At 26.0% G+C, this 14,176-nt stretch overlaps 2 protein-coding genes across 7 annotated transcripts in view; one reads left to right on the top strand and one right to left on the bottom strand.

The window, feature by feature from the left end:
- Nucleotides 1–937: 937 nt before the first annotated feature.
- The window catches only part of LOC129619029 (neurobeachin), a 198,998-nt gene continuing 185,759 nt past the window's right edge, over nucleotides 938–14,176 (bottom strand). For 2 of the 5 annotated variants that reach the window (XM_055534092.1, XM_055534093.1), the window contains exons 28-30: nucleotides 13,972–14,168; nucleotides 13,742–13,893; nucleotides 939–2,653 (exon numbers count right to left, since the gene is read on the bottom strand). In XM_055534092.1, coding sequence (XP_055390067.1) covers nucleotides 2,563–2,653; nucleotides 13,742–13,893; nucleotides 13,972–14,168 — 440 coding nt within the window. In that variant the 3' untranslated portion in view covers nucleotides 939–2,562. Of the gene's footprint in view, nucleotides 2,654–13,741; nucleotides 13,894–13,971; nucleotides 14,169–14,176 lie in introns of all 5 variants that reach the window. The other 3 variants (XM_055534094.1, XM_055534095.1, XM_055534096.1) reach the window with 2 other exon arrangements.
- Nucleotides 9,053–13,579, top strand: LOC129619030 (fumarylacetoacetase). 2 transcript variants are annotated; one of them, XM_055534098.1, is made up of 6 exons: nucleotides 9,053–9,057; nucleotides 9,124–9,256; nucleotides 12,110–12,193; nucleotides 12,263–12,396; nucleotides 12,515–13,116; nucleotides 13,178–13,579. In XM_055534098.1, the coding sequence occupies exons 2-6, from the start codon at nucleotides 9,173–9,175 to the stop codon at nucleotides 13,513–13,515; spliced, it is 1,242 nt and encodes a 413-aa protein (XP_055390073.1). In that variant the 5' UTR covers nucleotides 9,053–9,057; nucleotides 9,124–9,172; the 3' UTR covers nucleotides 13,516–13,579. The 2 variants fall into 2 exon arrangements, with proteins under 2 accessions (XP_055390073.1, XP_055390072.1); XM_055534097.1 differs by having other exon boundaries at nucleotides 9,053–9,256.

Here is a 14,176-nt window from a genome sequence, read left to right as displayed (position 1 = left end):
CAATTTAGAATTTTCAAATATAAAATTTTTTTATTTGAATTAAATTGTTATTTATATATAAATTGCATTATTAGATATTTATTAGTATTAATATATTTGATTTTATTAATTAGAAAAAGTTTTCTTTTTTAAAATCAATATGAGAAATTCAAATATCATTCAAATACGAGAAATTATACTATGCAACAACATTATGAAATTACGGATTAATATATTTATAAATTAAATATCTCCTTTCAAATATTTTAGAATATTAAAAATTTCCCTATCAAGTATTATTTATAAATTAAATGTTAAAATTAACATCAGGGAGGTGTTATGGCATTTTCCAGGTGAAAGGCGTTCTTATAGAAGATAATAAGTTACCATATGGAATACATATATAGAAACATTAAGAAATTTGAGTCAAATAATTATTTTTTTAATGACAATAATTTCATTTCTGTTTCAATTGTATTTAAATACTGTGAATATATTGTGAGTTAAAAAAATAAAATCAAACTAAATGTTAAGAATAACGGATAACGAAACCTAAATCTTCATTTAAATTATTCAAAAAATTTAAATATTACTTTTATATACAATAAATCTTTCTATTAGCAGATATATTGCGTTAAAGGAAAATACAATTGCAAATGAAAATTTTTAACTTGTATTTGATTAATTGATTTAAGTTATTTATAATATCTAAATTTATTATTAATTAATTATTCGTAAGTACTTTTGGCCGCTTTCTTTTTTTTATATTTTTATTAATTTTATTTTTTTTATATTAAAAGTTTTGTTTTAATTATTTTAATAATTTCTAACTTATTTAAATATTTTTTTTTTCATTTTATTTTTTATAATTATAAGTTCGCGATATTAAATTACCTTAATTTTTTATATTTATTTAAAAATTTTACTACAAACAAAAAAAAAATAAAATTTATTTAAATTTAATTGTTGAAAGAAAAACAATAATATTTCTAATTAGTCCAGCTCATTATATTTTAATTTTACTTTTATCAGTGTAAGTGTACGTTTCTGTTACTTTTGATTTAACTGTTAATTTTTTTAATTAAATTTTCTTCATTTTGAAAAATCGATAGTAATTCAATATTTCCATGTACCTTTAGTATTTTTATTTTTTAATTTAATTATATAATTTTAATGCTTTTTACAACCCCATAGAAAAATATTAGAGGTATTCGCATATATAGAACATTGTATTTAAAGCAATAAATTACAAGTTGAATTAATTAACAATACTACTATGTTTCTTAAAATTGTCTTGATTAGAAATTTTTTTAAAATTGTATTATGCAAAATAATATAAAATAGACTTAAATTGTTGAAGTGTAATTATTAATTTATTAACAATCCAACAATAAAGCTTTCAGTTTATTAATATAATACTTCTGTGGTATTTTATAATGGTATCAAAAACCCTTTGATAAGTAAAACAGCTTTTTTAATAAAAAAACAAAGCGTTTATTAAAATAAAACAAAATTAATCTAGACTATCTCAATTTTAATGGATTTTGAATACCTCTAATTGATTTTAAATTTTTAATTTAAGCTTCTCTAATTAATTAATTCTGAATTATAGTTTTATTTTTTTACTAATTTTGTATTAAAATTTTTTATTTAAGTTGCGTTTTTTTTTGTTTAAGGTTTTGTAATGATTATTTTATTATTTAAAATTTCGCCTTAAAATATGTTATTTTTATATTTTTATAGGTTTTATTTAAATTACTTAATTTTTTTAATAATGTTTCAATAGGTAACAAAAATATTCTTTTTACGCTTAAAACAACAACTGTAATGTTGATAAAAATCTAATCTGTAATTATTGGTTATGCTAATATAAGTATATTTATGTGTCTATATTGTATTTGTATTTATATGAATGTGTAAGTATATATGCTTTATATCATGTATGGTGTACTTTATCTCTTAATTTTTAATGCCTACTTTGTTTTTTTGTAAGCGTTTTTTTCTTCTTGTTGATAAAAATGTTGCTTACCGGATTTTTTTTATTTTCGTCATACGTACACAAGTCTCCCTTGAATTTTCTACGATTTTTTAATTATTTTTTTATTATTTATCTTGAAAATTTCGGTGCGACTCGTTGTTTATCATTTTTATTCATATGATTTTTTAAGTACATTTTTTTGTCATATCACGATGTTAATAAATATTTAAAAATTTTGCAGAAAAAAATAATTGATGCTTTTTGTTGTTGTAGTCGAACAAGTTGTATTTCTGTGGGAATTTCAACCAGCTTTATTTTCTGTTTTTTGTTTTGAAATCCTATTAATTTATGGTGCATACAAAAAGTGGTTTGTTTCTTAGTCAATTTTTTTTTTCGCTTTAATTTTTCTTTTGAATGTTATTTTTTTTTTTAATAATTTTTTTTGGTTTTTATTAGAATTTTTTTCTTGTATTTTTAAGTCCTTGCTGAATTTTTCTTATATTTTTCCTTATGTTGTATTTACTTGACTCTTTTCTTTGATCTATTAAATGTTGTTGGACGGCTGAATGATAATTAATAGTACAATTCTGGGAATACAGAAAAAATTAGTAACGTTGCTGGTATTCATGATGCCACCTATTGAAATCAATATGGAAAACTATGATTGAGCCTGTTGATAATCCAGCTAGTAGATATCTGTGAAAATCACAAAAAATATATTTTGTATAAATTGTGCTATTTACTTATTTTTTTTAAATATGTATGCAAATGTATCTATTTAATTTTGTTTTCTAAAGAAAAACAAATCAGAATATATTGGAAGAAAGTAAATAAATAAATATTATGAATCGAACCAACGGATTGTAAAGTAGTAAATTTTTCTTAAACAATTCTACGTCCTTAAATTATTCTTATTAATAAGTTAATATACCTATCAAATTTTAATATTAATTTATATTAATATCTATCAAATTTTTTTATAGGAAAAGTAATCATTGCATATTTTTGGAATTGCAGTAAAATTAGGAGAAAAATTTCTTATAATGTGTTTTTTAGTTTTTCCAAACTTCTGATGTGAAAAAAATCTGATGTGGTCAGCACATAACCGACCGCATTGTGTATTGTCTAGTTAAATGAAAGTGTTACAGAATATTATAAAAATGTCTGTTAAATACTTCTTTCCAATTTTTAGGACATTAGTAAGCTTATAGTTAACGTACTTAGAAAAATGTAAATTTGGCTCTTAGTAGAGTTTCGCTTTGTGCTACCCGAATTCCCTGAAATGCTCGCCAGTAAGTTTCGGTAACAACCAGAACTCAAATATCAAATTTCAAGAAATTCCATCAATTTGTTCTGTGGATACACAAAAGTTTGGCCCGTCTTTACTATGCTTGGCCCGTAGTAAACGTCTAGTTGCCGATGCCTGGTCTTTCCAATAAATTTATATGTTCATTGTTTTATTACGAGGAGTTCATATATTAAATTTCAATGAAATCGGTTGATTATTTCTCTTTATATACACAAAAATGTATATTTGGCCCGTAGTAAACGTCTAGTTGCCGATTTCTTCCAAAACATACGAATTTTTGCGGACGGTCGAGCTGAGCTTATATATAAAATTTCAAGTAAATCGGTTGAATATTTTCTTCAAAATGTTCAAAAATGTAAAACAGGCCCGCTAAAAAGTGCAGTTCCCGAGGCCTGATATATACCAAAAGTTGATCGATCTGTGCCAAGGTGAAAACAAACTTACATATAAAATTTCATCAAAATCGATTCAGCCGAACTTGAGATACACGCGTGCACACACAGACCGACAGACCGACAGACCGACAGACCGACAGACCGACAGGTTGCTAAAAATAGTTTATTTACACTTCCCTACTATGGAGAAATACGTTCCCACCGAAAACTCGATATGCAAAATTTGTTGCCATCACATAACCTGCCTATTGTTTACACAATACGGTCGGTAAAAACGAAAGATGTTGACTAAATGGCTCAAGATAAGACAATTACTTTTCTATTTTTATAAGCATTTGGAAAAACCTGCAGCTTTGGAGAAATAAGGAAACAAAAATTGAATTTTTTTAATTTTCTGTGGCGGTATTTTGTAATTTTAAATAAATAGCATTTTTACTTTAGAATGCATAGTCAAAATTTTCTTCTAGAGAAATAGGTTTCAATTTTCTTTGAAATGTGCTAAAGATGAATTTTTTGAAATTGCAATATTCGTTGAACACTGCAATAATTGAGTTTCTTTTGCATAGAAGTGAATATACTTTTGTTAAGGCGAATAATAAAATTTCTGAATGAATTTAGTTATGGGTCAAAAATTAAAAACTTGCAGAACAAAGCTCAATTCTCTTAGTTTACATTAAAATAGATTTTATATTAGCTGCACTAATTAAATTGAAAATGCTCGAGTCGATGTTTTTGTAATATTTGTGCTTGATATGTCAATGATAGTTGGATATTATTCCACTTATGCGGAAAAGCTACATAAAATTACATATATAAAATTAATTCAATCCTAAAAAGTTGAAAATGATTTCAAACATTAAAATTTGTAAAAGCTGATTTGGTGTATTTTTTTATAGACATTGTCTTTCTCTCTCAATTACAAAAAAGAATTTAAAACTCGAAATTCAGACGGAAGTATCGAAATTGAAAGTACCAAATTAGTGTTTTATTCAGATCGTTATTTCCTTAGCTAGATTCTTGTCAAATAATGATACGAGTATTAATTTATAGGATAAGTGAATATGTTCGACAAAAAAAGCTGGAAATAAGGTATGTAGAACTCCAGTAACATTTAGCAATTAGTATTTAAATTTACAAATTGACAAATTTAATTTTTATCAATTTACCAAATATTATCAAATTTGTTCTTTTAGTTCTTTTGCAAAACTTGTCTGAAATAAATCAAATCGAAAAGCAAATTAATTAAATTCATTACTATATAGTTATACTAAAATCAATTGCTTTGCTATATACTAATTTACTAATCTGGAATATACTTTGTTAAAGAAAGGCATGGTCACTCATTATATGACAGTTAAAAAGAGTATTAATCACAATATTCTTTTTCTAATTGAAAAAAAAATTTTATTGTATATCAAAAATGCCGAGGGTTTTACGAATTACATTTTGGCTATAATAAGCATACAACAAAAATTACTACATAAAATTACAAAAAAAATTGCAGCAGTTTACGGTGGATTGATCTAGTTCGTATTCATTACAGCTTACAATGAATAAAGTTGGGTCAAACCAATGGTTTGTATTGTAGCACTTTTCCCTTCAACAAGTGAAAATTCTGCTTTTAAATACAGTCTATGCATATCTACCACACTATTAAAATTATTTTCATTCATATATAAAACTATTTCTAGGATTGCCTATATTTAGGATGACGCATATACGCAGTCTTTGAAATAAAGCAAAAATTAATATAAAAAGGGGTTAACATAATGCTCGATTTTAAGGGTTAATTGTGTGAGTTAAGAAAAATAATTATATTTTTTAATTTCATTGAATTTACCGTTAGCTTTTTGCGTTTACAGAAATTTGAAAAAGCTCCTGGTTTCGGAAATATAAGGTATCAAAAATTCAAATTTTACAAATTTCAAGGGGTGATAACTTGAGAGGGGGTGGAGATGGAAAAAAATTTTCTTCTAACGAAATGAACTATTTGTTAATGTCTAAAAGCTTCTAAAATTTTAAGCTTCTACAGGCTGGGGTCTAGAAAAAAAACGACATCAAAAATTTGGAAAAAAATGACTTTAGATAACGGTAAATTTGAACGGCCATTTTGTTTTTCTAAAGTTTAACTATAGTATACCGCGCTAGAGGAAGGAACCAACTGCCTTTCTGCATTTGAAAAATTTCAAAAATGCTTATGGTTTCATTGCAACAAATATTTAAAAAAGGCCATTTTATCGGGGGAGATAGGTAAAAATTTTGTTCTACGGAAGTAAGTTTCTAGTAAAGATCTATGTACATATAAAATTTCAACTTTCTATCTTCAAGGGTGTAGAAGTTTTGTAAACAAAAAAAGTGTCCACGGACGGACGGACGGACGGACGGACGGACGGACGGACGGACAGAGTGAAACTAATAAGCACTTTTTTCAAAAAATTTTTTGGAAAAGTGCTAAAAATAAATATAGACAAATACAATAAAAAGGCAGATAAAAATATTTTTGATTTATATTTAAAACAAAAAAAAATTTACGGTCTGTGGGATTTTTATATTTGTAAGCGATGAAATACAAAAGGCAAAATGATAAATTTAATTACTGAATATTTTATGTATAGAAAATGTCATGTATTGGTATATTTTAATTTTTCAAAAAGGATATTTTTAATCTATGTAACAAATGAGTTTGATTTTTCAATTTCATAATTAATACCACATAAAAAACTTTGTTAAGTTGAAATTTATTTATATTTGAAGTGATAAGAAGGTATTGTGGGTTGTCAGACGTCAGCATTAAAGCTTTATTGAAGTTGTGATTCTTTTCTAGTTTGCGTTGGTATTTAAAAATAATATGCATAAATCTTTTATGATGTTAAGTAGGCGTTACATGAAAAAGTAATATTAATGAATGATGAAATAACTGTACTTCATCATTCATTAATAATGCATAGTTTTATTTGTACCATAATTATGTGACTGTTTCACAACATGATAATAATCATATAGAAAAAGTTACTGAGAGTTTTGACTCCTTGTGCATCAAAAACTTTACAAATTTTTTGATTAATTATTTAAAAAAAGGGTAAATAGTGGTTGGTGCAATAGGGTTAATTATAAAATTGGCTTAATTATAACTTATTTCTTTAATGGATTCTAAAATTAAACAATTTTTCAAAATAGTAGGTATATTTAACTAAATATATTTTAATGACGAATTATTAATAGAAAATTTTTATTTTCCTTAAATCCTTTTCTTAATCGGATTATTTATAGTAGATAAAGTTCGAAAAATGTGATTAGATAGACTGTTGTAAAAGTATCAAAAAATACTAAAAGTATCAGGAAAATATCAAAAATGGAGACAATTACAAAAATATTATTAATAAATTCAAATACAAATCTTTTTTGTATAAATTGTGAATGTCGAGTTTTCGGTGGAAAAATTTTCGAGCCAATTGCACACTTTTGCGTATATAAAGATAAATAATCAACCAATTTGCTTGAAATTTAATATATATGTAAATTCGGTGTGTTAAAATAATGAATCTGTAAATTTTTTGGAAAGATCAAGGCTCGAAAGCAGAGCTGGGATTAATGAAATTTCTTGAAATTTGATATTTAAGTTCTAGTTGTTACCAAAACTAGCTAGTGAACTTTTAAAGGGATTCGGATGGTACAAACGAAAAATCAATTAAGAGTCAAATTTGCAGTTTTCTAGGTAAGGTAGCTAAAAGTTTGCTAACATCCTTAAAATTGAAAGGATGTATTCAAAATGCATTTTCATAACCTTTTGCAACACTTTCACTGAACGAGGTAATATACATTGCGGTCGATTATGTGTTGATCACGTCAGATTTTTTTTGTGTATATTTTCTTATACGTAATATGTTTATGTATATTTACTTATTTAATTTCGGGTATTATAAAATGTTGGACATTAATAATTATGATTATTAATGTCAAACATTTTATAAAACGTGATTGGCAATTCGCGTTTATAAATGTCAATTAAAGTTAAATAATTTTGAATGGAAATATTTTATAATAATAGCAAGAACTATTGATTGAACAATTTTTAATTCAATATACATATTTGAATTGAAATAATTTTCTAAATAGTTTAAAATAGATTGTCTAATAATTTTCGAATTACAAAATAAAAAACACATGATTTTCAATTTTAGAGCGATAATTTTCCGGCGGTCGTTAATTTCTTTTCCCTTTTTTGGCGCGAACACATCAAACTGTCGAATCCTTAACACTCTATAAAAGGTATATAAGCGTATCAAATTTTTTTTCTTTACTAACTTTTATAACAATATTAAAATACAGTGCCACCAAGCACTTATACAAGAATCGGCCACTTAATTACCAAAAGTATTTAAAGATCTTTTGTTAAATTAACTTTTTGATTACTTTACTTTTAAGATTCTTTTAGCGATTTCAGTCAGGCTTGAAAGTACAGAAAAGATTGTTGTATTAAATAATGAAATTCTCTCAGCAAATGAAGAAAGAGATTTTCAGGTAAACCTTGGCAAAATATACTAAAGTGAACTTTATAAATTCAAATTATACATGTGAGATTGTAAAGGTGAAATATTTATTTCTCTCTTCTAAAAAATATGCGGTAACTGGTAGAGGAAAAAAACAAAAATTATCAAATAATCAAGATAGCGGTGTTTCAAATTTAAATCACCACACAAAATATTTATATTTCTTCTTTTAATATTTTTTTCTCTGAGAATTTTATTACTACCCAGCATGTGATTTATAATGTGCTTGTGTTTGTGTCATATATATTTTTTAAGCTACTATACAAATACAATAGATCTTGAACTACTTATCAGTGATGTCGCTAGAAAATTGTTGTAGTTGTCTAAGGAGGGAGTATAATGTGGTGAAAGAGATAGTTTTTAATTTTTTTAATAAAAACCTGTGAACTAAAATAAACTTTAAATTGAAATAATTAATTGTTTCATTAATTTATAATGAATTTTGCCTTAAATCTAATTTTGTTCTACTTATTTAAGTCTCACAAACAAGTAGCTTGTTCTATCGGTTAAAATATGGTAAAACTTCTGCAATGATAATATACCTATAATTTATTTTTGTAATAATATTAATATGCATGAAAATAAATGTACAAAAATTATATTACATAAAAATATACTAAAGAATTAATATTGAAAAAGTAATTCAAAGCACAGGCCAATTGCTTAAACAAAATACTCAGTTAAACAAAAACGGCAGCTTTAGCTTTCATGTTTTTTTACTTTTTATCTCATAAAAAACAAAATATACATAAGTATGTACCTATGTAGGTAACACGCTGATTATATTGAAAAGTTTTAAATATGTTTAGTTTGCCTTTACTTGTCATTAGTAGTATGCGCATTTGTGCATGAACACATTTTTTGTTTTTTTTTGATATTAATACAATTTGATAACAAAAATAATATTTTTAGATCACAACCGAATGTTAAGTTTTTAAATTTTGAAAATAATAAAATAAAAATGGAAAGTTTTATTCATATTCCTCATGAAAGCGATTTCCCTTTAGAAAATTTACCATATGGAGTTTTTTCAACCAAGAATGATGTAAGTTTTGTCAATAGTGTTAAAAAAAGTAAAATTTATTGAGTTCATCAAATAATGTGGGTTTTAATAATTTTACTCCAAAATATAAGTCAAACGCTCTGCGTTGATAATTTAATGTGGAGAGTTAATAATTTCATTTTCATTTTAATTATGTAGGTACCTGTTTTAATTATATAGCTAGTATAAATAAATACATACATATGTACATATATAATATGTGAATTTGCAAAATTTGTAGCAAGAGTACAAGTTAGTATTAATTTATTTGAAACTATAGTTAGATTCTTTAATAAAATATTCAAAATGATAACTTCTTTAATTCAATGTTGGATATTAGTAACAAAAATTCAATAACATGTTCCTAAATACATAATGTATGTACATATGTATACAACAATACACATTTACGAATAAAATTTATAATAAAAAATAGTTATAACGGGTTTTTCAATAGAGCGATTCCGATTTTAAACATTATAAAATGGGAGATATATGTTACATATGTATGTAGATTTGTTAAAATTTATTTTTTTCAATACGATTCAAAACTTCATTATAGGAAGACGTTTAAAAATCGTTCACTTATTTTATTTAAAACTAACCATTTAGTTATCGGAATTTATAAACCATTTATGCCAACTTTTTGCTGCCGCTCTTGCGATACAAAGTTGCAGTTATAGGAATGAAACATATCAGCAATTGTCCACAAACTATCATTCAGTATGAATTGAATGATTAAAGACACTGCGCCACATAATATTGATTTAATAAAGACTGAGTTAAAAGAGGCGCAACTTATTCTAAGCCTCCGTTACAGTTGACTACAATGAGCACTGATTTAACTCTATTAGATTATTTTACTCAAAATCGCCTGTTTGAAAAAAATATATGTCACTGTTGCTGGTTTAAAAACATCTGTATAAGCACATGTTTGTCACCGTTGCTAATTTGAAAACATCTGTGTCGTGCGGTGTCAAATATTGCATATAGTGATCAAAAACGGAATTCATTAAAATCGTTTCTGCAAATGCAACCGAAACGGTCATATAGAATATGTTTACTTCAAACCGAAATCATTTTTTTTTTATATTAATACCAAGTTTTGATACTGTTATGGAAACACCCTTCATAACAGAATTAATTTCTAAATACTACTTGAATTCAAGTTATGTATGTATATATGTACGTAATTTTTAAAATAACATTCTATAAATATTTTTCTACGAATAAATTATTAATATAAAATTAATAGATTCCACAGTTGTTGTTAAGACTTTTGTTTTGTTGCAAAATGTAAAATTCAAGTTTAATTAAAAAATATGCAAATTAAAAAAAACTGGTTAAAAATTAAGATTATTTCTTTGACATATTTTTATTTTTATATATCACTTTTTTGAAAAACAAAAGTCTACTTGGAAACTCAAAATACTAGAAATTTTTATTTGCAAAATATAAATAAACTGGTACAGAAGATTGAGTACGTAAATATGTACCAAGTATATAGTCAACAAAATAATGTCTTTAATAAAAATTCGAAAAAAAATCATGTATGTATGCACTTCTATTTTAATTATATTATTGAAATCTATGGCAAATTACATAAGAATTTGCCAACAACAAAATAAAAGATCGCTTCATTTTTTAAGGATTTTTAAATTTATAAAAATAATTGCAGAATGTTATTAATTTAAGCAAGCAAATCTGAAAAAATTTTTTGAAGTTGACAAGAATGTTTTAAAAATTAATTTGTTCTCGCAATGAAAATTCTGCAACAGTTTCTAACGAAGTCTTACATTTAGTCCTTAAGATTAAAATACTGCCTATTAGTAACACTTAATCAGTGGTGTATCTTGTTAGGTCTGTTTTAAAATTGCTGAGAAGTAATTCAATTCTGACTTTCTGTTTACGGCAACACAGAAAACAACATATTTTCTCATTCTATTTTTTCGCAAAAAGAATAGTACACTTTTTTCATTTCTATGAATATTTTAACATAAAAGTTTTATTACAAAAATATTTATTTTATGTAATCATATACTCAAAGGAAATTTAATCAGGTTGTGAATTTTGTATGGATTAGTATGTGACATTGCGTTATTTATATAGAAATAAACCAGAAACCAAAGTAATTTTTTTTAATAATTAAGTTAACAAAATAAATTAATTACTGAAAATTGAATTTAAACAAGCCAAAATAACCACAGAATAATGGTTAAATTAAGTTTAAATTTATAATACGTACATAAATATCTCACAATAGGTATGCACGTATGTTTTTGAACACATTCGTAAAATTAAAAGATATATATGTATGTATGTACACACAAGGGATGGAATAAAACAACACAAGAACGCAAATAACTCAACAAATAATTTAAATTTCAGCGCAGTAATTAATTAATCTTTCTTTTAGAAATTTGGTTTCGACTTTACCACAACTTCTGGCATACTAATTAATAATTAGTTTTGATAATTTTTAGGGATAGTACAACAATTTAAGGGAAAATAGAAATTAGTAACAAAAATTTAGTTAAAATTCAATCTAGACAAATATTCAATGGTTATTTATTTTAATTTATTCTAAAACGTTTAAATAAAATGATTATGATTTTTTTTTATATTTAGTCAATATCTTGGTCAATTTATGAACATTTTGGTGTATTTCAAAGAAAAATTAATTCAAAATTAATTAAGGGACTACTATTTAAATAAGCTCTTACATCCCTTGAGTAATTATGTTATGTTTTGGTACGAATAGGCGTTTCATATATAAGATACGCGTTCCTTCTTGTAAATTACTTATTTAATTTAAAACAAAAACACATTGCAATAATTAATTTAAAATTATTTCAGCCAAAAAAACGTATTTGTGTGGCCATTGGACTGTATGTTTTCGATCTTTCTTCCGTTTCTCATCTCTATCCACAAGAGGTCCAGGTATTTTTCTTCTAAAATATTCTAAAATATTCTAAAAAAATATAAACAAAAAAATATATATTTTTTTAGAATGCTTTAAGGGCAACGTCACTAAATACATTAATGGGTTTGAACTATGACCAGTGGGACGTAGTAAGAAAACGAACGCAACATTTGCTATCAAGAGGATCTGAACTGGAGCAGAATATTGATTTAAGAGAGAAGTAAAATTAATTTATTTACTAATAATTGTTAATATTTCATTCATAATAACTTAAAAAAAAATTTATTCTGTGAATTCCTCCATTTCTTATTTTACAAATAATTTCTTACTTTATCAAGATCATTAATTTTGCAAACTGAATGTGAGATGCATCTACCAGCCCAAATTGGTGATTACACCGACTTTTATTCGTCTATTCATCATGCTACTAATGTCGGTTTAATGTTTCGTGGAAAAGACAATGCTCTAATGCCCAATTGGAAATACCTTCCAGTAGGGTATCATGGTCGTGCAAGTTCAATTGTGGTATCTGGTACACCAATTAAACGCCCTAAAGGGCAAACGCTCCCAGTAGACGGGCAACCACCAGTTTTTGGACCATGTCGCCTGTTTGATTTTGAACTAGAAATGGCTTTTTTTATTGGTGGCGCAGAAACAAAATTAGGTGAAACTATTAAAGCTGAAGATGCTTGGAAAAATATATTTGGATTTACTTTAATGAATGATTGGAGTGCAAGAGACATTCAAAAGTGGGAATATGTCCCCTTAGGACCTTTCACTGCTAAGAACATGGGAACAACAATATCACCCTGGGTTATTCCAGTAGCCGCTTTAGAACCATTTTTAATTGATAATTTTCCTCAAGAACCAGAAGTTTTTCCTTATTTGAAACACAATAAGAAATTCAATTTTGATATAAATTTACAAGTTGCTATCAGGCGTAAGATTTTTCATGTTTAAGTATTATATTTTTCCTTTATTTTATTTCTTTTGTGAGGTAGCTGATGGAAAGGACGCCACAACTGTTTGCAAGTCTAACACAAAATACCTCTATTGGACTCCGTTGCAACAGGTAGCACATCACACAGTTACGGGATGTAACATAAGACCCGGCGACTTAATGGCATCCGGTACAATTAGCGGGGAAACTGATGACTCATTTGGTTCAATGCTTGAGTTAAGTTGGAAGGGTACCAAGGAAGTAAGATTAGGTAACGGTGCAGTGAGAAAGTTCTTGCAAGATGGTGATGAAGTTGTAATAACCGGTTTTTGTAAAAAAAATGGTTTAAGGATTGGTTTTGGTTCATGTACCGGTAAAGTTTTGCCTGCAGATTTATAAGTTTACATTTGTGTTTTTATTTGTTCTTTAAATAAAAAGAGAAGAAATCGCTTCAATATTTCAATTCTTATAAATTTTTGTGGACAAACTTTTGTTATCAATACGTGTTCACAGTAATGATGACGTTTAATCCATTTGTTTATTTGAAGTGTATTTAGTTTTTTTGGATATAACTACAACTTTTTGTTATAAAAAATATTTTAACGAAAACAATTTTTGTACTTACTTTTGATCATGGGTCAGGGCTAGAGATCTGATGGCGGCGTTACATGCTGGAAAGGCATATAAAGGTGCTAAATTAAAAGTTCTCCACACTTCAACAATCCCTCGTTCACCAGCAGTCATTAAATATTCTCCATCACGTGACAATAACATGCACTGTAATTGTTTAAAAAGTATCAACAAGATTAATATATTACGTTATATTGCGTTTTTAAAATTAATTTAAATACAGACCTGTAAATTATCATTATGAGTTTCGTGCCGTAATTCTTTTCCATTGATTGTATAAGCTGCTACACTACCCTTGTCATAATTCACAACAATAAAACCTTCTCGAGACATTGCTATCAATTCCGGTGATATGAAATCGTTCGGTGGATCCAATGATCTTAACAAGTCCCCAAAAGTTGTATGAATTAGTACTGGACCATCTGTCATA

Source organism: Condylostylus longicornis, unplaced genomic scaffold, assembly GCF_029603195.1.
Source record: "Condylostylus longicornis isolate FDR11 unplaced genomic scaffold, ASM2960319v2 ptg000010l, whole genome shotgun sequence".
In the NCBI taxonomy this organism is placed as follows: Eukaryota; Metazoa; Arthropoda; class Insecta; order Diptera; family Dolichopodidae; genus Condylostylus; species Condylostylus longicornis.
Note: the sequence above shows the minus strand (reverse complement) of the source record. Positions and strands in the feature narration are given on the sequence as shown.

Bases quoted from the DNA above. Each gene is read 5' to 3' on its own strand.
- LOC129619030 (XM_055534098.1), top strand. From the start codon at position 9,173: ATGGAAAGTTTTATTCATATTCCTCATGAAAGCGATTTCCCTTTAGAA. The intron at 12,194-12,262 runs GTATTTTTCTTC...ATATTTTTTTAG, and splicing joins TCTATCCACAAGAGGTCCAG to AATGCTTTAAGGGCAACGTC. The intron at 12,397-12,514 runs GTAAAATTAATT...TACTTTATCAAG, and splicing joins AATATTGATTTAAGAGAGAA to ATCATTAATTTTGCAAACTG.